This window comes from Myotis daubentonii, chromosome 2 (genome assembly GCF_963259705.1).
Source record: "Myotis daubentonii chromosome 2, mMyoDau2.1, whole genome shotgun sequence".
Taxonomy (NCBI): Eukaryota; Metazoa; Chordata; class Mammalia; order Chiroptera; family Vespertilionidae; genus Myotis; species Myotis daubentonii.
The window spans coordinates 20,875,298-20,900,762 of record NC_081841.1 but is presented as its reverse complement, the minus strand read 5'-3'; the positions used below and the strand labels follow the sequence as shown (position 1 = coordinate 20,900,762).

Genomic DNA, 25,465 nt, shown 5'->3' with positions numbered 1-25,465 from the left:
TCCATCATGGCACTGATCCCCATGGTAGAATTCCATTTATTTATCTATCATATGCTTGTTTGCTTCTGCATCTACAGATGTCTCTGCTGGAATGTAAGCTCCATGAGGACAGAGAGTTAATTTTTCTTGTTCACAGCTCTAGCTATAGTACCTGGAACAGTGCCAAGCACATCACAGGAGCTTACTAAGTATTTCTGGATAGAAGGATCTTTCTGGTACTGATATAAGAATCACCTGCCAGCAGAGTTATCCCTGATGTCAATTAATGCCAAAAGAAATTCTTAGAGATCAAAAGACAAGACTTCATAGCACTGGCCAGTAAGCAGTCAGCTGCTTTTTAAAGTTATCTAGATGAATTTCCCATGGACCAAAAAAAGGCTTTTAAAGGCAACCACAAAGCTTCCCACAAAGATATATCAATGTTGGAAAGAATCTTGCCAAATTTTGGAATCCCTTGTGCTGCTGTAGGTTTGCCTGGAGTTCAGTTTAGTGTAACCAACATTTTTTTGAACACCACATTAAGTCCTGATGGATATAAAGATAATTAGAATAGGGCCTTACCCGCAAAGAGTCTACAGACTCTCAGAGGAGACAGACATGAGCATACGCAATGCAATAATAAACCAGAGATGTTTGGGGCCTTAGGAAAGGCTTCCTGCATGAGCACCTGTAATAGTCAGCCAGGCAAACAAAATCAGGAGACAGGTTCTAAGCTTTGGGAATAACAGGAACAAAAGTACGGTTGTGGGAAACCTCATGGAGGCAGAATACTCAGTTATAAAATGTGAGGCAGGCAGACTGTGTTGTGGGAGGACAAATAAGTCACGTTCAAGGAGCCTGATTATACTTGGTGCATTCTTCAAATATACAAGTTTTAGGCGGTATTAGTTGTATTTAATCTTTTCTTCCATAAGAGCAAAATTGTTTGTCAACCAAAATCCCAGCTAATGTAGAAAACAAAGAGAAGAGTGAAAAGCGGACGATGGCTTTGAGACATTTGGAAGTTAACTCAAAAATTAATCTAACAATTCAATAAAAGGCCCCAAGAGGAGGAGAATTTCACTAATGACACTGTATTTCTTACAGAAAAGCTTCACTTAAAGGAGGGATGAATGGAATCTAGACAGACAGACACAGACAACTATACTGAAGAGAGGTGATGCAGTGTCAATGGGCAGCACAGGAGAGATCTAGCTTGTGCTAAAGGCTCTGTTGGACAAGCGGCTTAACAGCTCTGAGTCTTAGTTTTTGAATCTGCAAAATGGGCCAAATTGGTCTGTCTTCTTGAGTTACTATGGGTATTGGGAATGTGCACATAAGGCATCTAGCACAGTGTGATCCCTGTGTGGTGATCCCATATGCAAATAAATAAGCCAACAAATCCTGAACAAATCATTAAAAAAAATTACCACACTAAAACCCTCCTCCTGGATCACAAACTGCTTATCTAATTGCTGAGGATTTAAGGATCTGAATTCTTGCCATCTTGGATATGCCTAAGGCCGTCATTGTTTAATCTTGCATTCAGCTTGAAAAATGTAGGGAATTAACAGGGCAAAGCTCACACAAATTTGGAACTGTGTGTGTACACTGAGGATCTGCACTTTCTGAACTGAAGGGGCAGAGCCCATGGGAAGCTTCACAGAGAAAAGACTAAACTCTGTACTTGGGAAAAGAAACTGAGCAGTGGCCTGCAGATGGGAAGGCCACATGGCACGTGTGAGGGTGGTTGGAGGGCCCACCCTTTCAAGCCTCACTAAGCCTTCCTAAACTACATGCACAATTCATTTCATGTCTGTCTACTCCAGGAAAGGCCCTGATTGAATGGCTACCCACAGATAAAGACCAGGTGGACCTGAACATGGCCTGAGGCTCAGCAAGAACTAGTCCTGTAGGGACGGACGCATCAACCTGTCCTTTTCCGAACTGGATGCTCCATGTGGTCTGTTTAGTTGTCACCCATATTCATCTGCGTTTTGTTGACTGCTTCTTTCCTCTCTGGAGCAAAAGCTCCTAAGGAGAGGCTTGGCCCTACAGTTTAGCACAGGGCAGTGAGCAGCTCAGAAGAGAATGACTTCTTCAGACTGCCTCTATTGAAGCTCACCTGAGCATGCTCACATGTCCAATAGCTGTTTTCAGTTCTGACGTGATGTAGAGATCATTTTAGTGGATAACTCAGGGATAAGGGCTCAGTCTCAGGCCTGCACTCTGAACAACACACTTTTGTGGAAAGGTTGGGCCTCTGAAGTTATTTACGTTCCACATGACACGGCCCGCTCCCTGGTCTACAGCTAATGAACTGGTGTGAACCTCTGACTCAGGTTGGGCTAATAAGAATCTCTACAGAATTTGGATCTGGGGCCCCAGGACAGTCAGTTGGTAGGCCTAGAAGGGGAGAGAGGAGAGTGGCACACCACGCACAGAGCGCAGAGCCACGTCGTTCTGCAGACAGAGAACGAACAGCCTCCAGGCTCCTTGGTCTCTCATGAAGCCTGGCTGCAGTCCCTGCTCTTGGATTCCCTGAGATGGGACTGTAGCTATTTTCCCCCCTGGAGGTTACTGATATTCAAAATAATAATGTCATGATAGTAATAGTTAACACTTATTGAACCGTGACCATGTTCCAGACTGAGTTACATACTGTGCCTTATTGATCCTTCTAACAATGCAATGTCATCCTTTTATATTTGAGGAAACTAACTGAATTGTCAAGGTCTCCTAGGCAAGAAGAAATGGAGATGGGATTTCAAATCAGGCTGATGCTCTCTGTTTAATCACAATAATATACAGATAACAAAACAGCTTTGTCTACCTAAAATAAGCCCCTGCTATGGGGCAGGCCCTGTGCTAGCTTTTATCACCATTATCTTCACAGTAGTGATATGCTTCAATGTTTCATGTGACCAAAGCATTCTTCGGAACTTGGAAGAGACACCCATTCCAAGATGGCAGACCAAGTACCCACTGCAATCCTCCTCACACATCAAACCATATACGCAACAAAAATACATTCAACATAGATTTATAGCTGCCTTGGCTTGAAAACAAGACACGGGACTTTCAGTGTTCAGAAGCTGTAAGGAATCCTTAAAAGAAGGTAAACATTCAAGAAACCACAGACGATTTAGGAAGTTGAAGCCAAGCCCAGAGGCCACATATAAGTAATCCAGGAGAATCTGCCACAAAAGATAACTTGACAACAAGAATAACCGACCACCCATACGAGGAAAGCCAGCACCATGAAAAGAAATGGCACCCAGCTGGCGTGGCTCAGTGGTTGAGCATTGACCTATGAACCAGGAGGTCACAGTTCAATTCCTGGTCAGGGCACCTGCCTGGGTTGTGGGCTCAATCCCCAGTAGGGGGTGTGCAAGAGACAGCCGATAATGATTCTCTCTCACTATTGATGTTTCTATCTCTGTCTCCCTCTCCCTTCCTCCCTGAAATCAAGAAAAATATATTTTTTTAAAAAGAAAACAAAAGGCAATTATCTACCACCAGAAAAACTCAAATGCAAGGAACCAAAGAGTACTCAGAAACAGACTTCGAATATTTCATGATCTCAAAGACATAAGGTGCTGCATCCACAGAATGAGAATAGAGATGTTTCATGGGGATTTTCACAATGATAAGACAATCAACCAAAAATATGGTGCCAACTGCAGTAGGAAAGGTCATCTTTGAGATCTGCAACCAGACCCATGATGGTGCTGGAAGCGGGGGTGGGGGGGATTCTGTTTTACAGAGATGGTTATAACTGCAGAAAGAACTCAACAAGAATAAATAGCTGGAGACAAACTCAGTGGCCAGCCTCACAGAAGGGGAGGGGGGTGACACATACTCAACTTTCCTGCACAACATTTTTACTGTCCTGTGCATGTCCACTCTCCACATTCTGTCCCATGAGCTGCCCCTCACAAATGGCAGTAGCCTGAGCTTACACCCGGATGACATCATCAGAAAACAGTAAAGGAATACATTGATTCTTTCAAGCCAGAGCTGTAACACTTCTTCCCATTTCTTATGGCTGCCACCTGACAGCTACCTCCCAGACCCTCAATGTGGCAGGAGCACCCAGGTGTCAGCAGTGTCTTGTTAAGGAACATGTTCCTGGCCCTGTGCTAAGTGAGCTAGCTTGGAGAAGAGCCATCTCCCAAACAGAGCAATGTGCTATTCACATTGTTTCAACCCAACTGTTTATACCAGTTTAAACCAGTACATATACTTGTAAAGTAATTTACAGCTTGCAAAACACTTCCCTAGGCATGAGCTCATCTAAAACACCACAAGAGTTATGGTAAGTAGTTAGGGTTTATTATCCCAGTTTACAAAAGAGGGAACGAGGCTCCCAGAGGTTGTGACCATTAGTGATTGACAGAAGTGGAAATAGAACCTGGGTCCTCTTACTTAAATGTTAGTTCTCAGTTTCCTTCCCTGTAATGAGGTTTACATTCCTTCACCATTAGCTCTAAGGCAGAAATAGTCTGAGGAGCACTTTCTCCTTAAACTCCCCTTTGGGATCCTATAGGGGAAGATCACCCTTAACTCCTCTTACAGTCAATGTAGCTAATGTTCCTCAATACTATGGTCAACTTTCTGTTCAGTTTATGATCCCTTATGGGCTCATTTTTTTTTAGTAGACTTTGGAAAACAAAATAAATTGCTCAGAGTCTAGATATAAATGCTTCAGCTCATATCTCACCCCTCTCCTTAAAACATACTGTTCCTTGATTTTTTTTTTTAAAAAAGCCACTGCTAAAGGTGACTATACTTAGGATCTGGGGGGAGAAGGGGAGAGTAACTGGGAGAGAGGGCTGGATGGTGGCGCTACACATTGCCAAGAATGACTTCAGTGCCATCCACATGATATACAGAGAGAGCAGAGAGAGCCCTGTGGGGTTTTTTGTTCCCATTGCTCTTTGCAGGGCTTCTCTCTGTCAGTGACATGTAATCCTCTATCAGTGCTTTGTGCGGAAGGAGGACTGTCCCCATCTCACTGCCCATTGCTGCAGATGATGGCTGCACCACGGTCCAGCCTCCTCCCTGGAACCACCACCCTCACATCTGGTCAGTGTGGCTCACTCCACCACATGATAGTTCCTGAACTACACGTAGGCCACTCAGCAGTCTGGAGGATCCCAGATCCAAAGTGCTTACGGAAGCACACAGTCAGCAATAGGTGTGAGACAATCCGGACCCAGCCTGCCTGACAGCATACACAGAAATATCTTTCAGTCAATGAGAAACCTAGGGGTTGCAATGATTCCACATGGTCCACTTCACAATTCGGGACTATGTGCTTGGAAACGTAACTTTTTCAGACCTTACTAATTTCTTCAGGCCTTGATTTTTAGCTTCCGTCTCTGACCTTCCACTCCACAGCCCTCCTGCAAGTCCTGACCCCCAACAGGAAAATGGAAAGAGAACAACTGCTTTCTTGACCTGGCGGCCCCTTGGTTAAAGCACATCCTTTTGGAAGAACTGTCCCAAGACTGGTGCTTAGGCTGATCCTACAGAACAGAAAGGGAAGAGAGGTGCTCAATTTCCCAGAGAGCAGCAGCCTTGGTCCATGGTTAAGCCTAGAGGAGGGGCTCTGACCGATATGCATATTCCCAGGGAAACTGATCTTTTAGAGAATGCAAACCATTCTGCATTCTGAATGCATTGTGGCGACCGTGCCCTCCAGCCTGATATATCTACCGCTGAGGGCCGGGGGCGGGGGGGGGAGAATTAATGAGAAGACATATATAAAAGTACTTGCATTAATGCCCTGGGAATGCTGGTCTATGTTCCCATCTCTCCCCTGCTCCCTACCATGTACCTGCAATACCCCCTTCAGTAGATGGGAGTGGGCATGGGCACTTCAGAATCCTCTGAGCACCTGTGATCTGCCCTCCTGGTCTCCACTTTTGGAGGCAAATGTTGGATGGATAGGAGTAAGAGAATTTAGCCCAAATGAGCCAAACACTCTTAACTAAATGGGGAGTTCTCAAGAGCACACCCAGGAGGGGCAAATGCCAGGAGTAAGTAGCAGAGGGCAAAACAGGGCTCAGAGATACTACTGTAAGTGGTTCTCAATGTTGGCTTCATACTGGAATTTACATGGTGTTTTAAAAAATACAGATGCCTCTGTCCCAACCCTAGATATTCAGCTTTTTTGGCCAAAGTGAAAAGATTTCAAAGTGCAAGGTAAGATCAGAACAGTAAGAACATGGGACGGTCTTTGTGGAGCTAAGACCTTTGAGATGACATTGCAGGGGTGGGCAAACTTTTTGACTCGAGGGCCACAATGGGTTCTTAAACTGGACCGGAGGGCCGGAACAAAAGCATGGATGGAGTGTTTGTGTGAACTAATATAAATTCAAAGTAAACATCATTACATAAAAGGGTACGGTCTTTTTATTTTTAGTTTTATTCATTTCAAACGGGCCGATTACGGCCCGCAGGCCGTAGTCTGCCCACGGCTGCACTAGAGGTTCTTTTTGTCTCCCTTTGGCTTTACCAAGGGGAGCTTTTATATTCCCACATCCCAAGTTGCTGGATGGCATGTCAGGTATCTATCTGTCTGGGTCACTGCCATACTCACTCTCCTTATACTAGTAGATGCTAAGCAATGCAACCTTGCAGGTAACTCTATATAGATCCACTACTGGCAAAAGAAGTTCTGTGGAATTTGGTAATTTTGGGAGACTTTGAAACTCACATGTGCATGTGTGTTCATATACACACAACCTATAGGAATCAGCTGATATCCAGTGATCTGGGTCCCCCTTAGATGCTCCAGAAAGCTTTGCATCTGTCCACATTCCACTTTGAGCCTTTGAAAGGGTCTGAAATGCAAGCAGTACCCTCTGGGGCAAGTCACTGTCAGTTTCAGACTTTCTGGGGCTCAACTCCAAAGCCCCTTTCATTGTTTTTTTGTATCTTGAATGAAATCAAATAAGGATGGAAATGCAAAGAAGAAGGAAAAGGTTGTGAGATGCCCCCTGCCAACCACCCTAAACTCTCAGCATTCAGATACTATTTTAGTCCATGTTTCCTACAACTAGAGCTTATAATCAATTTACCTACCCGCTACCTCATCCTCCAAGGCTGGTTTACCATCCCCAGGAGCCCGCACTGATCAGAGTAATCAGTGATAAAGTCCGGCTTGATTCTCCCCTTCTACATTTCACTCATTTGTTCACTCATTCATTCTTCCATCCATCCAACCAACAGTCATTCTTTCATTGAACAACTATATTTACTAAGAGCCATCTTCCACATTGCAGCCAGAGTGATCCTTTTTCAAACAAAAGCCTGATTGTGCCCTCCCCCATGTCAATTCCAAATCTTCAATAGCTCCCCATCACCCATGGGATAAAGAGTAATCCACCATTGACTCCTGCCTCCTCCCCACCTCAACGCACACATTATCTCATGACTGTCTCTGTGCAAAACATACCTGGACTTCTTTTAGTTCTGTTAGTCCTGTTTTCCTCACCTCATGGCCTCTCTCCATCTGCTTCCTCACCTGAAACTCTCTTCTCCCATCTCCTCCTACTTTCACTGTTGACTACAAATCACACACAGGCCATCGGAACACTTCCCAGGTATTTCTTGGGGTTGTTTGGCACCACACTCATTACTCAGAACAGATGGTCTCCCTCCACATTGGCTGCTTTTAGGAGAATTTCCTTTTCTGTCTCTATCCCAGCTCCTGCTCACTCTCTCTTATTGGACAAGAGCCCCAGACAGCACTATGCCACAGGAAAGCACGTGAAAAAACCCTGAAGCCCTTCACTGACCCCTTAACACATTTTCCCCCTCTTAGTTATAAAGCAGACCTTCTCTACTAGCTCTATCCTTGACTGTGCCTCTGTCAAGTGGTCCTTCAAAGACTTGAGGAGACTTGTGGCAGACAGACAGTAATTTTATACAGCAGCCCCTAAACAAGATGTAAACACTGGAGGGGGAACTGGGAAGATATATTGCCAATTCATACAAGAGCCAAAAAGTAAAAGGGAAATGTCAGAGGATTATAGTGACAAGCTGAGGTCTCTCTACCAGTAACCCAAGCCAAGCTCAACTTGATTTTCTAGACTTGCTAATAGACCACAATCTAAAAATCTCTCTGAGAGAGAGAGAGAGAGAGAGAGAGAGAGAGAGAGAGAGAGAGAACGTGAAATAAGCACATTGAAGATTTCCCTGGTGATCATTTAAGTGCTAAGAGAAAGAAAAAATATATGAGAGTGAGTTATGAAACCGTTTTTCCCACTTTATTCCACAACCATCAAAAAGTCTCAGATACATAAAAAAACTCCATAAAAGCAATGAGTGGTTAAACAAATTCTAATGTGAAGGAATCTTACACTTGGGCTATGACCAACACTACTGCTGTTTCTTTTGGGGGAGTTATCTTTGACTCAAGTACGATACAGATGTGTTTTGGAAGGAAGGTTCAGGGGAGGTGTGGAGAGAAGTAGCCTGGCAGACCACTCCTGAAGTCACTCACCCCCTCAGATTTGTATAGCACCTGAGATTCCTCTGGGAAAGACTCTCCCACTGTGCTTGGGGGTTAGGATAGCACCACACCTGAGTGCCCTTTCCTGCATGGGACCCACTGGGTCTCTGGCTCTACTGCTCCTGGACAAGCTGGAAACCAAGAGCCACCTCCTACTGCGTGCAACTGTGGTACCTAATGTAGGGGCAGGGATGGGAGCACCCTCAGACAACAAGCTCACAGCCCCAATAACGGGGTCAGTGGACCTAAGGCCTTCTAGGTCCCTGAACTCCCAGGGCAGAGCCTGTTCTATCACATCAGGCAGCTCTAACAGGAGACTCTCACCAAACCCTGGGGTTGCTAAAAACTGCCACAGTGGCCCTGGCTGGTGTGGCTCAGTTGGCTGCCTGTCCTCATGTGCACCAAAAGGTTACTGGTTCAATTTCAGGTCAGGTAACAGGCTTGATCCCAGGTAGGAGATGTTCAGGAGGTAACAAATGGATCTTGTGCTCTCATATCAATGTTTCTCTCTCCCTCTCCCTTCATCTCTCTTTCAAAATCGATTTTAAAAAAAAGCTTTAAAAAATTGCCCACACTTGTCTTTCCCAATCACCTCAGCCTGTAAGAACTCCTCCTTCCTCCAAACTTCCAGAGCCTCTGTGGTCCCTGCCATCTACCAAACACATCCTGCCCCATCCTATTGTCTATTTCTCTGCAAGTCTGTCCTGAGCTCCCAGGTAGAGTGCAAGGCTCATGAAGGTAGAGCCGTGCCTTTCACCTCTTGGTATTCCCACGTGGGACCTCTCATGGTGGTTCAGAAGAATCAAGAAAGACAGGAGGCTCCCTTAAAATAACACTTTTGTTAAGCAGACAAGAAAAACATCTAACAGATGTGTTATGTTTTTTTAAAGGCTCCTTTCTAAATTCCAAAGAAATCAGTAAATAAGAACCTGATGTCAATTCCATTTCTACTGGTATCTGGACCAATTAAAAACAGGATGTGAAAAAAATGCTGAGGAGCTCACAAAGCAGGAGGGACTCAGAGGACAGAAGTGGACAGTAGATGGCAGTCTGTCCTCATGTCAGAAATGGTCACAGAGACACTATGCATCCAGGCAGCAGAGAGAAACAATGAGCTTAGGTGCTCAGGCAGATCCACCTTCCTGCTTGTGTAGACCTCAGCCATGAGCAGGGTCCTCCAGAAAATCATACCTGTGAGCACACACACTTACACATCCAAGCCCCATCACCTGGACAACATGCACCCTACCCAGCTCTCCCCATGAAGAACAAGGGGGCACATATCACAATGGGCTCTGAGAGACTCAGAGACTTGGTTTGACATTTGGAAATTAATGACAGGAAAACCACTGTCCTGCCCAAGTCAAGACTGTTAACAAACCCTTGGACTCTTCCTGACCAAGAAGATTCTCCTCCATCATTCACACTAAAAACAATGCTTCAACTGAGACCCCTGCAATTGACATTTCATGCCCATGTTGCCCCTCCTTGGATCACACTGATGTAAGCCATCTATCTCCCTCATCAAATCAGAATCAGAGCTGTAGCATCCAACTTGCATCTTCTCTAACATCTAGCACAGGCCTAGACTTAGCTACCAGCAGAATGCTTACTGGATAATCTTCCAACATATGCTTTTCAAGTGTTTAAACATCAATCACCTTAATTCATGTGCAATGACACCCAATCCCCTGTGACCAAGATCCCAAATTTGCAGAAGAGCTAAGCAGACTAAGCCATGGGGCAGAGGGGTCTCCAAAGAGAAAAAGAATAGTCTTTCCTGGTGAGCAGGCTTCATGACCTCAGGCCTGGACAGGCCAAATGGAGACACAGAGAACACGGCTCTGGACCCTTGGCCAGTGCATGACCTCTCTGAACCCAGACCCTTACCCCTGCACAATCAGAACTCACTATAACTCACCATGCATTCATTCTCCTAACTCATTTCTGTAGAAGACACTGTTCAAGGTATTGGGGGACACAAGATGAAAAGACCAGATCCCTTTCTTTGCAGAGCTCATATTTTAGTAAGAAGATAGAAATGGGAATAAAACTCAAGCTTTTAAGTGGTAGAACATGTGATGTCTGGGGAAGGAGCCCCAGGCTCTCTGAGGAAGGGAGGGAAGTTGCCCAGGGAAGGTAATGGTGAAGGATGATTTCCATATTCTTGGTGGAGATGGAGAGGAGAGCATTCTAAAACAATGTACACACAGAGTGTACATCCTCCAACACCATCTCAAATTCAAGAATAGACATATATTCCTGCCACTAGAATAGTTTTGCAATCAAAGGACATTTCCCTCTACATTTAAGCCATATCCCCTTATGGAGCCATCCATCCAGGTTTTTCTATTAATCCTCGATTCCCACAATAAATGATGAGGCAGGAAAGACTTTAGGGATCACCAAAGCCAGTAGCCCTTAACTCTCTCACTTAACACACGAGGAAAGTGAAACCTGGTGTGGTTTGGGGACTTCCCCCAATGCACAGTCAGTCTCTGGAAGAGTTAGGGGTGGAGTCTGGTCTCCTTGCTCATAGTTCGTGATCTTTTTGATTTAGATTACTGAATTCAGCTACCCACAGACAATTTTATCCCACATAAACCTTTCCCTAGGCTCCAACTTCCAATCCAAAATCTGCCACAAATCTGGCAAGCTTGCTTCTTCAGCACGTTATAAACACACACTCATCCATATGTTCAATAACTTATCTGGCACCACATAACTTAATTTCCTCCTCCTCCCCTGCACATTTCTGCATGGAAGTTCTCCAGGCCAGCAGGGATACCTGGAAATCCCAGGCTTGGGCCACAATGAGGCTCAGGGACCAGCAGGATCATGGAATATGTGGGTTGTCACAACTGGCAGGGTCCTTTTGACCTTCTAATGAATCCAAGCCCCTCCTTTTCCAGAAGAGCAAACAGAGGCCCATGAAGGGAGAGTGACTTGCTCCAGGTCACACAGCTAGTTTGAGTCCTTTGCAAAGAGAAGTACAGCAAGCTGGGTAGCAGGACAGATGGGCTCCTTCCCCATCACAGGACACACTTGTTGGGAATCAGGTGATTCCCAGAGTGGCATTTCCCTCTTAAACCCTGTGGAAGCAGGGGCATGTCCTGTGAACAATCGGGACTAGGTCTGCTAGACACAGGGTAGAAATAATCCCAGACTGAGAACTTGAAACATATTCCCTAAGGGATCATTTGGAACCAGAGGGGGAAGATATTTTTAAATGCCAGGGCCTTAGACCTAGAAACAGAGGGAGGGAGGCAGTATATTTCAAGGACCTGGCTATCACAAAAAAGATCATAATAGAAGGGCTAAGTCACCCTACAAATGAAAAGTTGTTTTAAACCAAGTTAACACATAGTTTTGAAGCACCTACAACCTCACCAGCATTTGGTTAGTGTTGTACATTTATTAGCATATTGCATTCCCTTTAAGCAACAGAACGAAGTCATTCTTATTAATTGCCTTGAGGATGAGAATGTGGTAGTTGTGGTGTGGAAATCAGCCGAGGGAGAAAGAAGAACAATAGTCTTCAGTCACAGCCTTCAGAGAGGGCAAAATGCACTCTAAGCACCCCTCTGGCAGCTCTACGTGTGGTACTACCCAGGGGAGGGCTTGCAGCAGGCAAGTTCCAGAACTGGAGGACACTAGAACTTCTCCAAAAGGAGCCTGGGGACCCCAGTCCTTAGCAGCACCCCCTGACCCCAATCTCTCAGAAAAAAAAAAATCTATATTCACATTGGCCACAGTATAAATGTAGGGAATTCCCTAGCCTATCCCATTTTCCAAATTCTGAAAGCCTTCATGGTCTCCATTCAGATTTTCTTTTACTTTGATTCTGTGCAATCCTCATTGCAGTACTCAAGAATGCTGGGACCTACCACCTCTTGTGGGTGTGTGGATCAAAACCAGATGTCCAGCTCCAATCTTATAGAGTTTACAAGAAGGCAATTGTGGCTTAAATCAATACCCCCATTCTGGAAGGGCAGATTCCCTTGTCAACAGAATGGAAGTATGAGGGGTGGGAGGCTGTTCAATGGGAGCTAAGACAGATCTGACACACACGCTTGCCAGCAGGTGGCTAAAAAACCTCAACATTTGTCTTGCAAGTGAAAATGAACCCTCCAGTGGAGCAGGCTTCCCTGTGGGGTGATAGACTTTGCTGAGGGCTATCAAACAATCTCCCATCTGGATGACACCACAGAATGTAGAAAACAGAATCTGACTGGCAGGTGATGGACTTGGGATGGCCACAGGCTTCAGGACAGAAAGCTAGCACACCAATACCTAGTTGCATCACTGTAAGCATATCCCTTAACCTCATGTAACCTCAGTCTCCTCACCTGTAAATGAGATTATTCTGGGCATTGAGATAATGCCACACACTATTTGTAATCATGTCTGACACTCAGTAAGGACTCAAATATTAATTACAATTATCATCATCGTCAATCATCTTAAAGTTGGGTCCTTATCTTAGTCAGAAATACTAACGCTAAGAGGAATTCACATGGAAGCTAGATGATTAATTAGCATCAGGCCTACCAGAAAGCCAAACACAACCTCTTCCAGCTCTGTATACACTGTGCAGGCTAAGCCAACTTTGTGAACATTCTTGGCCAAAACAAAACACTATGGCATATTCTTTGCATGACTTTCTGCCTTTGAGTCAGCCATTCCCCAAAGATATAAACAGGAGCTCATTTAGGGTGTGCCAAGATGTACCTCAAGTCAGACCTACTAGCACTGATTGAGCAGAAGGGTAGTACTACTGTAGAATCCTAGGGTGGTAGAGTTGGAATGGGACTTTGAGATCTTCTAATTCAAGCCCTTCATTTACAGATGGGTAAACCAAGGGCTGGAGAGAGAACATCCAGGATAACACAGCAGCTGATTAGTGACGGAGCTTAATTCCAAACCTGGTCTCCCACTTCCAAGTCAGCAGGTTTTCTGCTGCCCCGTGCTGCTTAAGGTCACCTTGGCCTGGCATCTTTTGAGGTCAACAAGCTACTTACAGCTCTGGCCTTAAATGAGCAAGAACTTTCCTCCTTTCAAAGATCCCTTACTGAACAAACCCATAAAAGATGTGGGGCTCAACAAATGTCTTCTCTGGAGATGCTACTAAAAAGTGATCAACAACAACAGCCCCCACCCAATTTCACTTCGAAATCTGTTCTTCTCTTCTCCAGCTCAACCAGTTATTGTCAGAGGTTTATCCTGTGAGGATGTCCAGAGACACAGATGGCCTCTGGTGGCTCACAGTTAAGATCAGTTGAAAAGGACCAGGACACAGATGAGAACAGGAAACAGCCAAAGCATTCTGACGACCATGTACTCTCTAGCCTCTTGGTATTCTGGACTAAAAGGCTGAGTTATGGAAAACTATCAACAATAACAAAAAATACTTTAAATCTTTGGCCACCTACATGTGCTTTCACTGGTTTTAAAGTGAGTCCTCTGAAAGGTTTCCTTTGTCCAACCTTGATCTTAATAGAAATCTGTCCAGGCAAGAGTGAGGTACTATGTACACTGGCCTCCTATTTCTTAAAAGTTCATACATCCTCCATCCCTCTGTACAAATGAGCTGAAGGAAGTTGTTTCTAACTTTTTCCACAAGCTGTCCCTTCTGTAAGAAGAAATATGATAACAGTTCAATCTGAGCTAGGCACCATCTACCTGCCACCCATGCCATTCCCTCCCTATGAATGCCTCCTGCATTCATAGGGCCACTCTTGTGCTCAGGTGTCCCCAGCTCACATACACATATCCCATGTTCTCCTTTCACTCTGCACATGCCTGTCCACGCACAAACTACATCCACAGACCTTATCAGCAGCACCACAGTGGGCTTAGGCTTGTCTCCAGTAGAAGATTTGGTCCTTCTCCAACAAACTCAATTTTAAATAAAACTAAATCTAAAACCCTAGCAACGGTCATTAGTTCAACCCACCGCTAGAAACTGCCTGCCTCATTAAAGAGTAAAAGAGCAGCTGGTGAGTCTTGAAGCCCATTGGTGGGTTTTAAAGATCTTCAGTGCCGGCCTGTCTCCCCTCTCTCACTTCAGCCAACATGTGGATTTACATTCCCTTCAGTTGGGATGGGAATAACTATTCAAGAAAAGGTCTGGAGAAGCCTGGAGCAGAAGCTGCCTGCTCAATTAGTCGTCCTGAATGGAGGGGAAGAAGAGAGGCCTGAACATCTGATACATCTGGGAGTGGAATTGCAGAGATGGGAAATGTTATGTAATTAGACTCTGCTGGCCTGTCCCGCCAGGGGAATGTGAGACCCATCAGCAGTGACCTCTTCCAATCAACTTAATTGGCCCGATCTCGCCAAGAAAAGCAACAGAATTGGTTTAGTGCCTCATGGAAATAGCTTAGCTCCTGACTATTTATGGCCACTGAACTCAGGGATGGGAGCCTGACTCTGAGCCAGGAGTCAACAGTATATGCTGACTTCTGGGTGGACTCGGAGGCTTCAGTGGGTTTCCTTGCCCCTCTGCCTCCATTTTTGTCTCTGGGGAGAGTGGCTGTACCAGCTTGCTGCACTGGATGCACGCCATCCCACATATCTACAGGCTCTTGCCTGCCAAGGACCCACAGTTCAGAGGAAAACAGACTTTCACAGCAACCCAGAAGGGATAGGCTTTGCTCCTCTTTTATTCAAATACACCAAGGACAATGATCATTTTCTCTCTTCTCTAAGTCACATTCATTGTGGCCTCGTGGTCTTTAACAGCTCATGTTAAAGAACAGGACAATATCTGTTTCTGATGATTAATAACATTGATTTTTGGACCACCTTTCTTCTGAAGAGTTCAGATTCCTTTTACGAATACAGATTTCCATCAACTATCACCTAGGTTTGACTGCCTCCATCTTATGGATGAGTAAGCTAAGGCAGTTAAAGAAAGTTCTGCTTACACAGTGGGTGAACAGTAGACATACAGAGGGCATTGAGACTATTTCACCAACTTTCACTATCGGGAGAAGAGGTACAGATCCCGTTTTTACAAGTTCACATAAACACTGGCACCTGTATTCGATTGGACTTCATCTCTGAGTATAGCTTTGTACTCCTAAACACACCAAGCTTTGACTGGGAGAAGAGGTATCACAGGCGTTGCCATTTTTGTAAAAGGAGAAACAGAACAGAGGATCAGAGAGATGAGAAAACTTTCCTGAAGCCACACTGCTCCAAAGTGGCAGAGTGAGACTAGAACCCAGACATTCCCAATGGGGTATCTTCCACCCCCCACCACACCATCTTCAGAAATATCTGCCACCAGATCTTCTTCTGACCAATGGCCAAACCCTACATTCATTCTCTCTCATGTGGATGCATTGCCCCTAAAAATAAACTGAATCTCAAAATGGCACAGCTATAAATTCATGAATTCAAAAATGTCATGAGTCAAATAAAGTCCCCCCAATATGTCCTCTCACACAATTAGGACCTAATGAAGTTCCCTGTCACCTGGTCCAGACAAGCAAGTATGTATAGCCAAAGTGCACCACTCGCCCTGTCCTGATGCAGCCACACCACTAGCTCTCTCGGGGTGTGAACCCAACCACCTTCACGTTCCCCTCACTTCCCAGAGGCTCCAAAGCCTGCAGCTCTTCTATGCCTTTTTTTACTGAAGATGCACATCTGAGCATCTTTCCTTAGATACACAGAATTCCTCCAAAAACATACACCCACTCCCTCACAAGAGCCAGAATCTACACTCCTCCTATTTTCTTGGTTAACTTTTTCCCAGTTACTTTACTCCAGACACACACACCAGGTTAGCTTTACCCAGAAAACATCAAGATTAACAAACATTCAACCCTCATCTTCTCTGATGAAACCTTCACCCTTCTCCAGCTTCACATATCAAGTTTGTTCCTGCTAACAAGTAGGCATTACACACTTATAAACTCATCACTCCATTGCATCAGGACCCTCATTCTGACCTGGATAGGGGCAACCCCACCCCAGTTCCCAGCTCACACCCACTACAAGAAACAGTAACATGCTTCAGCTCCCTCCCCAACACACAAAACTATACATCATCCCTATCTTTATGCCATCTTTTTACAAAACCACAGATATATTTCAAGTCAGTGTCCCTTTGGCCCCCAAGATCCATAAACATCTCTAGAAACTGAATTATAGTTCTCGAAGAAACCTCAACTAGCATCGAGCTCGCTTCGTTCCTCCTGGCAAAAGTGCAGCAGTCAGCTGAGCTCCAAGAAGGAATTTTTCCAGGGCACTGTGCCATGGCCCAGTACCCAGCAATGAGCTGAGCAGCCAGTAGTCATTCCATAAATTTTAATTGATAATCAATATCAATTGGTGACAGTAAATTCCTCTATTAAATATGAAATTCATTATGCAACATAATACAGCGTGCATCTCTACCACTAGGCATGCCAAATATATTCCTCCACTCACTCCAATCCTATTCATGCATCCTCCCTGATCCCCACACAGTGCCAACACACAGGACTTTTCCCCTTAAATGCACATCCCTCATTCTAAGCACTCTCCAATTCCCTCCTTTCTTGGGAGGTGGGGAGGAGATGAAAGCAAAAACCAACTCAGCATCCTTCCCTGATCAGTCTCTCCATAATGTGTCGATCCTCCACATGATCCAATGCCATCCCAGCTAGTTTTCCCAGAGCACACTCATAAAGTTCACACTCTGCTCTTCTGGGATAATCTTCTCCCACCTCCATACATATCCCTTTGGTAATCCTCAGGCACCCAGCCTTCCACACACATCCACCTTTCACTCCCACACACAGCCTAGCTGCCCTCCCACGCCACACCCACTCCATGTATCTGTGCAGGCATACACATGCCATCTGTCTTCAACACACTGTACCTCTCCTCCTGCTCCGACACCCTTCTCAGCACAGATTTCTCATTAGCTACACCTATGTTCCCACCTGCTCTCCTCTCCTGCCAGTCAAGCATATGTCCATCTCACAGACTCCTCAGAACACCTCCGTGGAACATAGGGCAGGGTGGAGCTCCTGCTCTCCTCTCCCCACCCACACACCCTCAGGCAGAAACTTTGTAAAAACCTCCTTCTCTGACAAAGCAGAGCACCCAAGGGTCCAGATCTAACCTCCACAGGAAAGCAGACCCATCAGAGAATCAAATCTTCTACTTTCAGCTGCAATGCAGTGCTCACCAACGCACTCCCTCCTGCAATCCTCCGCCCCAATTTTTCCACTTTTCTTCAATACTATTCACGGAGCCTGTTTTTATCTCCCCCCATGCCCAAAGCCAGGTCTCTGCGTTTGAGTCCCAAGCAGAGACTGCTGGGTTTTCTACCCTGAATTCTACCGCTCCACTTTCTTTGTGCAACATGTCAGGAAGGAATTGGGGGCCAGCCGGCCAGAGGGGGACAGGCTGGAGGATTTCTGAGCGTTGTGCAAGCAGAACCTACAGAAAAGTTCCCTCTATGTTACAACGGTCTCCCATCCTGACATTCAGGGCAGAGGGCTTAGATTTTTTTTTTGCTCTCTGTTCTACAGGGTGGGAGAGCGCATCTCTTTATTGAAAAGCAGGCCGTCCAGCACATTCTGTAATCATCTGAGTTGCAAACATCAGACTCCGGGACTGACACCCACCCCTTTGAACCCCGGGCCCCCAGCTCTGCACACACATAAACAAGTCCGCGCGGGCTCTGCAGCTCTGAGCCCAGCTCTCAGGCTGCTTCTAGGCAGCTGCCTCCACTCAGACTCTGAACCTGCCGCCCTGCCACCAGAGGTCGAGACCAGGCGGTCAGGTTCAGGTTCCGTGTTTCCTCCAGCTGAAATCCCCCCGCCCCCTACCCCCGCCCGAGCCAGGGATCCTCACTAGTGGGCTAAGGGCTCTCAGTTCCGTGCATTTGAAGCGCAGACGAGGAACGCAGCAGCCAAACTCCCCAAAAGAAGCAGCGCACCCACTCGCGCCCGAAAGCAACAAGAAAGCCACAAGCAGAGTCCCCTCCCCCACCCGGCCCCTCTTTCCCTGAACTTTCAACCCCCAAGCACCCCAAATTTCATAGGATTATTAGTAGAGCTCTGGGGTAATGGTGCGAGTTGAACCGCTGTGGGTCTTTTTAAGTCCGACCTAGCTCCGCCGGTCCCCGCGCCTCCCAACCTTTCCACACCTCCGCCTCAATTTCCTAGAGCTGGCTGGGAGGAAGGCTCAGGATTTCGCCAGGGATGCACGGTCCCCGGTGCCCCCAGCCCTTCCGCCGGGTCCCAGATGCGCGGGCCGCGCGGAGCTCCAACATCTGCTCAGAGACCCGGGGTGGGGTAGCCGCAGGGTGGGCGCTGGCCACGACCTGCCCCGGGTGCAGCGTCGTTTCTGAGGAAGAGGCAGGGGGCCTCCAGAGCAGGTAGGCTTCGTCGGGCGAGGAGTCTCAACTCCCCAAACTGGGAAGCGACCCTCCAGGTCCAGGGCTCCGACTCTCCTCCCCCAGCCCACGTCTGGGCCCCGCTAGTGGAGCGCGCGGAGCTCGCGAAGAGCCGGGCGCGGGGGGCGTGCCGGGGAGTGGCGGCGGCACCTCGCCCCTTGCCTACCCGGGATCTGTTTGGCACCCCCTTTTGTTACCGGATGCACCGGGAGCCCTCTCTGCAGGAGCACATGCCTGTGTTGGGGAAGGGGTGGTGGCGGTTCTGCTGAATCCCTGCCCTGCCCTTCCGTCGCCCCCATTTCCCCTCGCCTCCGCCCTTCGTTTCCAATCCACGTCCCTTAAACCTGATCACTTTCCCAGATATCGGACATCCGAAGGACGAACGAGAGGAGGGGAGAGGGAAAGGAGAGAGAGAGAGAGAGAGTTGTGTTTGCGCCTGGGCCCGGGCTGATCCCTGCGCAAACTTCGGGGAAGGCACAAGCCCGGGAAAGTGAGGTAGTGCGGCTCGATGGGGGTGGGGCGGGGTGCGGAGTTGGGCCCCCCGCGCTACTCCACTATGAAAACCCCCACACTAGGCCCCCAAGCCCCAAACCTGCCCAGCCAACGTGCCCGCCTCCCCTTACCGTGGCAGAAGTAACCATGGCATCCGTGTGACTGTTTCCAGAGACGTCGACATGAAGAGAAAGGTGGGCGCAAGCTTGGTCATTCAAAGTCTCCCCCACCCCGCCGCCGCCACTCCCCAGCAAGGGAAAGAAAAAAAAAAGAGAGAAAGAAAGAAAAGGGAAGAAAGTAGTTGCTCCCGGCTCTCTCGTGGGGCCGCGCGCGGAGCTGTTCGGTAGAGAGAGGAGCCTTCAACTCTGAGTTCCGTGAACATAATCTGCGCGGTTATAACCAGCCAACCCGGCCAGATGGCTCCGCGCTCAGCGCCTTAACCCCTTGCGCGCCGCGTGTCCCGCCCCCGCGCCCGGCTGGTCTTGCGCCCTGCGGGCCTGAGCCCCAGCGCCCCTCCGACTGGAGTCTGGGGGAGGACCCGTGGGAGGACCGGGCCCTTCCTCCTAGCCCCTCTTAGAGAAAAACCCCCAAAACTTCCAGACGAATAGTCTGCTTCAGTCTCCCCTCGATTTCCCTTTTAGAAACCCAGGAAAAAACGAAATATTCACCTTTTCACTGCATTTTACATGTGCATGTCTCCAGCCTGTCTTATTTGTTCTTTTTCTTAAACGATTCTTTTTGCTCGTCCTTTTTTTCCCTTTCTTTTTAAGATTTTCTTTACTGGGCAGAAGGGCCTTTCTTGCCCCTTTCCTCTGGGCGGCTTGGGTCTAATGTGTAAACTCCTCCTCCAAACCTTAGACCCTTCCAGCTCCAGATCTCTCCCCACCCCCTATCTAGCCCACCCGTCACTCCTTCCCCACCCCACAGCACGAACACGCCCAGGGACCATCGCTCCCCGGCGAACTCGCTGCTCGTGGGGACAGTACGCTGGGCGCCTTGCAGGCGGTCAAGAGAGATCAAAGTCAGAGAAGTATTGGGGGAGAAAGGGTCGGGGTCTGGGGAACCCAGGGTGCGTTTGTGTGAGGGGGTGCGTGACGTGAAGGGAGTGGGCGACGGATCGGAGCCTCTCCCCTTTCACCGAGGCTCCAACTTTTCCTAAACCCCTTTTTTTTCCAAACTAGGATCCGGCCCTGCAGCTGAGCGCCCGCCCAGCACCCACCAGTCTGCACGCGCAGACAGCGCGGGAAGCAGAAAAAGCAAGAAACAGACCTCTTCCCGGACCTCCGAAAGGAGTGACGCGCCCTCCCGCACCCGTAGGTTTTTCGAAGAACGGAATGGGGAGGGGGCAACATCTCCTATTTCGAGATAATTTTAGCTGCCCGCTAGACCCCACTTGTTCTGGTCGTTCTCTCTAAATTTACCGAGCTCAGTCATCTTGCTTTCACCCATTTGCCATAAGAGAAAGTGGAGGGGGAAGTGGCGCTTAGGGGTCAAGGAGAAGTCCTGCTCCCCTCCTATCCCGCTCCCGGGTCGTGGGGTGGCGGACCTCATCTCCGAACCCCGCTCCACTCGCTGGCTCTCTCAGCCACTCCTCACTCCATCTCCAGCCAGGACCTTTAGACTCACGCGCCTTGGGGACAGGGGAGAAGGGCGGGGGGTGAGGAGAGGAAATGAGTGTGTGCCCGGCGCCTCCCTGCCCTGCCATTCGAGGGGTCTAATAAACAGCCCGCTCTGTGTTTCAGCTAGGGTCCGGCTTCAAAACATCCAAATTTCTTTGACTTTTTTTGGAAAATTTGGTCACACACTGAGAAGAAGCACTAATCCTATCAGGCCGAACCCCAGGTAGAGAGAAGCGGCGGAGAGACAGGAAGGGGTGGGGAGTCTGGGGGCTGCGTACTAGATAGGTTGTGCCTGCCTCGTCATTATTCTGGCCGGTGGACGCTACCACATCGAAAACGGCTAGAAGAGCCCAGGGAGGCCCAGGGGAGGTGCCTCCCGCGGTCCCTGGGAAGAATGGAGTCCTCTTTCAGTGCCCCCCTCGTGCCGAAATGTCGAGGTCCTCCTCCAGGCCAGACGCGGTTGCCGAGCTGTCCCCCACACCTGGCACGCTTCCGCGAAGGGTCCATTGGGCGTGCTCAGTAGGATTCTGGTTTCCTCCCTGGGCTCTGGCCCGCCCCCTTGCCGTCCCCCACTTCCCGCACTTGCCCACCCACCCCCACCCCCCACCCAGCAGCTTTCAAAGGAGAGATTTAGGCCCGGGTTTCAGCTCCCCTCGCCGAGTTCTAGGAAGCTCCAGGTCCTCCAGTAACCCAGAGATAGCAAGGAAAGAGGGCTTGGCTCCCGCTGCAGTGAGGAATGGGTTAAAAACATGTGCCGGCTGATTGCCCTGCAGCTTGTCGGTCACAGGCAGTCTGGAGAGAAGAGGGGAAGGGCGGGGGACAAACTTGAATTTGAAAAATCAAGAAGGAAAAAAAAGAAAAAAGAAGAAAAGGTAGCAGTGAGTTTAAGACCCAAATTTGTGAATTTGTTCGGTGGATGCCGGATGCCGGTCCGTCACTGACTGGCCGCCTCACTTTGCCAGGACCTAGGCGATCACAGGAAGAGTTTGTATTGTTTCCCAACTCCAGAGGGTTTTGTCTTGAGCTGGTGGGTCTGCCTTTGCGTGCAATCAACACGCGTTGTAATATGAGAGGTGACACCTTAATCTTGCCAAATATGTGCGGTGCCTTTGGGGGGTGGGGGAAGGAGTGAAGGGCTTGGGGAAGGAGAGAGGAAGAGTGAGAGAATCGGGCGGAGCAGAGGGTGAACGACCCACTTTCTTCACTTTACCCCAAATGGACAGCCACTAGCCCTTTCCTCTGTGGGAGACATTTGTCAGGCAATCTCTCCTGAGCAGGCACAATGCCATTTTCTTCACGGTTTCCCTTTCTACTTCAGAGCAAAAGGTTCTCTTCTCCCCTCTAAGGAAGACAAGCCACCCACACCCAGGTCTCCCTTTGGGCTTCCAAGCGTGCATCAAGGTGATAAGAAGAGGGTGCCAGAAAGGTGTATTTTTTTTTAAAAGACAGAATAAAGAATTAGTGTATGTAATAGGGAGTCCTTTTGGAACTGCTGAACGTTGTGACTTGTAAGCCAGTCTGATTTTCTAAATAGAGAAAGAACTTAGTGGTATAGATAGTTAAAGCAAAGAACAGAACTGGGAAGTAAGCTGGTGAGTTCCTGCCCGAAAGGCAGTGCTGGGTATGGAAATCCATCCATAACTAGGTTGCTGTTGTTTTTATTTTTTTTATTAGCTAGGCAATCAGCTCCCTCCAAATTGACTCTGTGGCCATGGCCTTGGATCTTGACTGTATTTGTAGGCCCCTGAATCTTCTTTTCCCCGTGCTGCATCTGCATATAAGGCTCTGACTCCTGAAAGTGGTTTGTGAGGGCAAAAACCAGATCTAGTGTTTGAAAACCCCTTTTCAAACTCTCTCCTAAAGCAAATTTGTAGAGCTTGTGTTCTGCCCACCCTTATCTTTTGCAATAGCACCACTCTGTGGTTGAAGCATTGAACAGAAACATAATGGAAATGGAATGAAATATGCCTTTACCTTCTGAAAACAGCATTAATCTACTCAATGTTTCAGTTAAGTGGACTGTGTGTTGGGGGCAGTACCAATGTGTGGTTTACTCATTGTGACATGTTGACCTAGGAAATAAGAGAATTGGGCCAAATGACCTCTAAGGACCCCTTCCTCTGTGACTATGTACAGCAAAGACAAGCTTAGTGATTTCCCCTCATGATCACATACCTAGCCTAGAATGTCTGTCTTCTCATTGTTTTTTTCTCTTTCCTGTCTTTGAGATTGCTAAACTATACTCCACACCTTAGCTGAGCCTAAAATATTTGCAAGTTGCCTCCTCTGCTGCTGGAGGGCACTGTGGAGAAGTTTGGCAGAGTGGTTGCAGCTACTTTCTCTTCCCCTACCTCATCCATCTCCACCCCCAGTCACCCAGACAGCTGCTTGAGTGCTGCTGGAGCCCAAAAGTCTGTTTCTGAAACAATTAAAGTGAGTGCAAAAGGTGTTGACTTAGGGACTGGGGACTTAAGGGTCAGGAAGGGCTTCTTGATACCTTGCCTCCTGGCATTCAAAAGATGCCTGGCTGCCCACCCCAATACTACACACATTTTAAGTGCAGCATTACTAACCAACAGTCACACCAGCTATCATGCCAATTAGCAACTCCGCCCAAATGCCCTCAAGGGTCATGTGTGAGGCATTATTCTTTTTGGTTTTTTTCGAACTGGGTGCAGTTGTCCACAGACACTAAGTGACTTGTCTATGTTGATTCAGCAAGCCCAGTCTTCACTAAAAGTTTTATTATCTCCAGAAAGCACAGCTTTGCTGTTATCAGCATCACTCTCTAAAGAGAGCAGGGATACTAAACAGCACATTCTCTCAGCTTCTATATCCCTACTACATTGAAGAGTTGAGAAAGCTGAGGCTCCAGCCTCTCCATGACTTTCCCTAGGGAAACAGTGACAGATCAGGAACTAGAACTCATTGAAAGAGTGGATTTGGGAGTCTTACAAACCTGGGTCCCACACTGCCTTCTTCACCTAGTAGTGTGTATCTTTGAACAGGTCCCTGGACTTCTCAGAAGCCATCTGTAAATGGCAGAAACAATGCCAACCTCATAGGAGGATTGTGAGGACTGAATGAACGCATTTATTTAAAACACTCAGCATAGTGCCTGGCACTCTGTAAGCTTTAACTCTCAACCTAATAGTCCTTAAACTGAAAGCACTGCCACCTCATTGGTGCGGTGTGGGAACTCAGCCTTTAGAAAAAAACTTGACTCTGGAATGTCCTGTTTGTTATTTGTAAATCATTGAACTTTTCATTAATGTAACTTCCTGGGTATGCATTTTCCCCTTTGGACAAAGAAATTAGTAGAATGAAATAGTGAATGTAGTTAGAATTTATATAGTTTCCTAATGTGGACCTCAAAGAGCATAAAAGCCATAGTCAAAGGATTTCAAAATCTCATCTTATTCATTCTTCGCCTCTAAGGCAGAGCCACCTCATCATTTAAAAGGAAATTCCACCATGTCCTCAACTCTTAACAGATTGCCTGGTATATTATTGGTTTGTTTTTATTGCTAATTATGTTCTAGGGCTTACATTGAACAATATAACGAATTACATTGAACAACAGTGGATCAACTCATTTTGTGAAATGGCATACATATTTATAATTATGTCTCAAGAAATTACCCATAATGATAGAGGGAAGGTATGTATTCCTACCACACAGGTGGATATAGAAATCATAATAAAGTCTCCCATTTCACTAGTCATGACATGAATTCCTAACCACCCTATAAATTAACTTTATGCTGCACCAAACTCTACTCATAAAAAATATGACATTAAGGTTTCCTAGGTAACTAATGCATTTCCAAAGGGTATAAGCCTCAAGAGACAAAGAGGGCAGGGAAAAGGGTGGGGGTGGGGAAGTAAAGAAAAAGAAAAAAAAACCCATTAGATTAGACCCATGTGACATAAACAAAATATTTCATGGGGAAGAACTCATAAAATTTTACTACCTGGGTTCGACATAGATATGGTAATGCCATTAATTCCATCTTCAGACAATAAAATACTCCCTAGGCCATCCCTCTCATCACATATACCTGCATTTCATATTTCAGGTTCAGATTTACAAATGCTGAGAGTAATCGGTCCCTTCCAAGCATCTGCTGAGCTGTGTCCACTCACCAGCGAGCTGTTTCTTGAGCCTTACACACTTGTATTTAGATATAACTAAATGAGATGAACATGAAAAACAGGGTTGTAGAGAGCACTTGGGAAGGCACATGGGCATTTTTTTAATTATTGTCAGCTGAAGCCAGTGGTGTTGGCAAAGCCACGTCCTGGAAACATGCTTTGCCAAAAGGCAGGAGTGTTGTCAGCTTGACCTTCAGCCCAGGTGCCAGGAGGTGGGTTTTGTTATTTAAATCCAGCCAAGCACCAGGAATGAATAAGACTCCAGCCCACCCAAGAATGCACATAATCTCCTTT

The 25,465-nt window shown here is 47.1% G+C and overlaps 1 protein-coding gene across 2 annotated transcripts in view; it reads right to left on the bottom strand.

Moving 5' to 3' along the window:
* NTF3 (neurotrophin 3) overlaps positions 1 to 20,201 on the bottom strand; it is a 70,551-nt gene extending 50,350 nt beyond the window's left edge. The window contains exon 1 of one of the 2 annotated variants that reach the window (XM_059681977.1): positions 20,066 to 20,201. Coding sequence is in view for 1 of the 2 variants with exons in the window: in XM_059681976.1 (XP_059537959.1) it covers positions 19,529 to 19,546 (18 nt within the window). In the remaining variant the exon portion in view is untranslated. Of the gene's footprint in view, positions 1 to 19,528; positions 19,780 to 20,065 lie in introns of those variants that run through there. The other variant, XM_059681976.1, reaches the window with a different exon arrangement.
* Between the last annotated feature and the right edge of the window lie 5,264 nt (positions 20,202 to 25,465).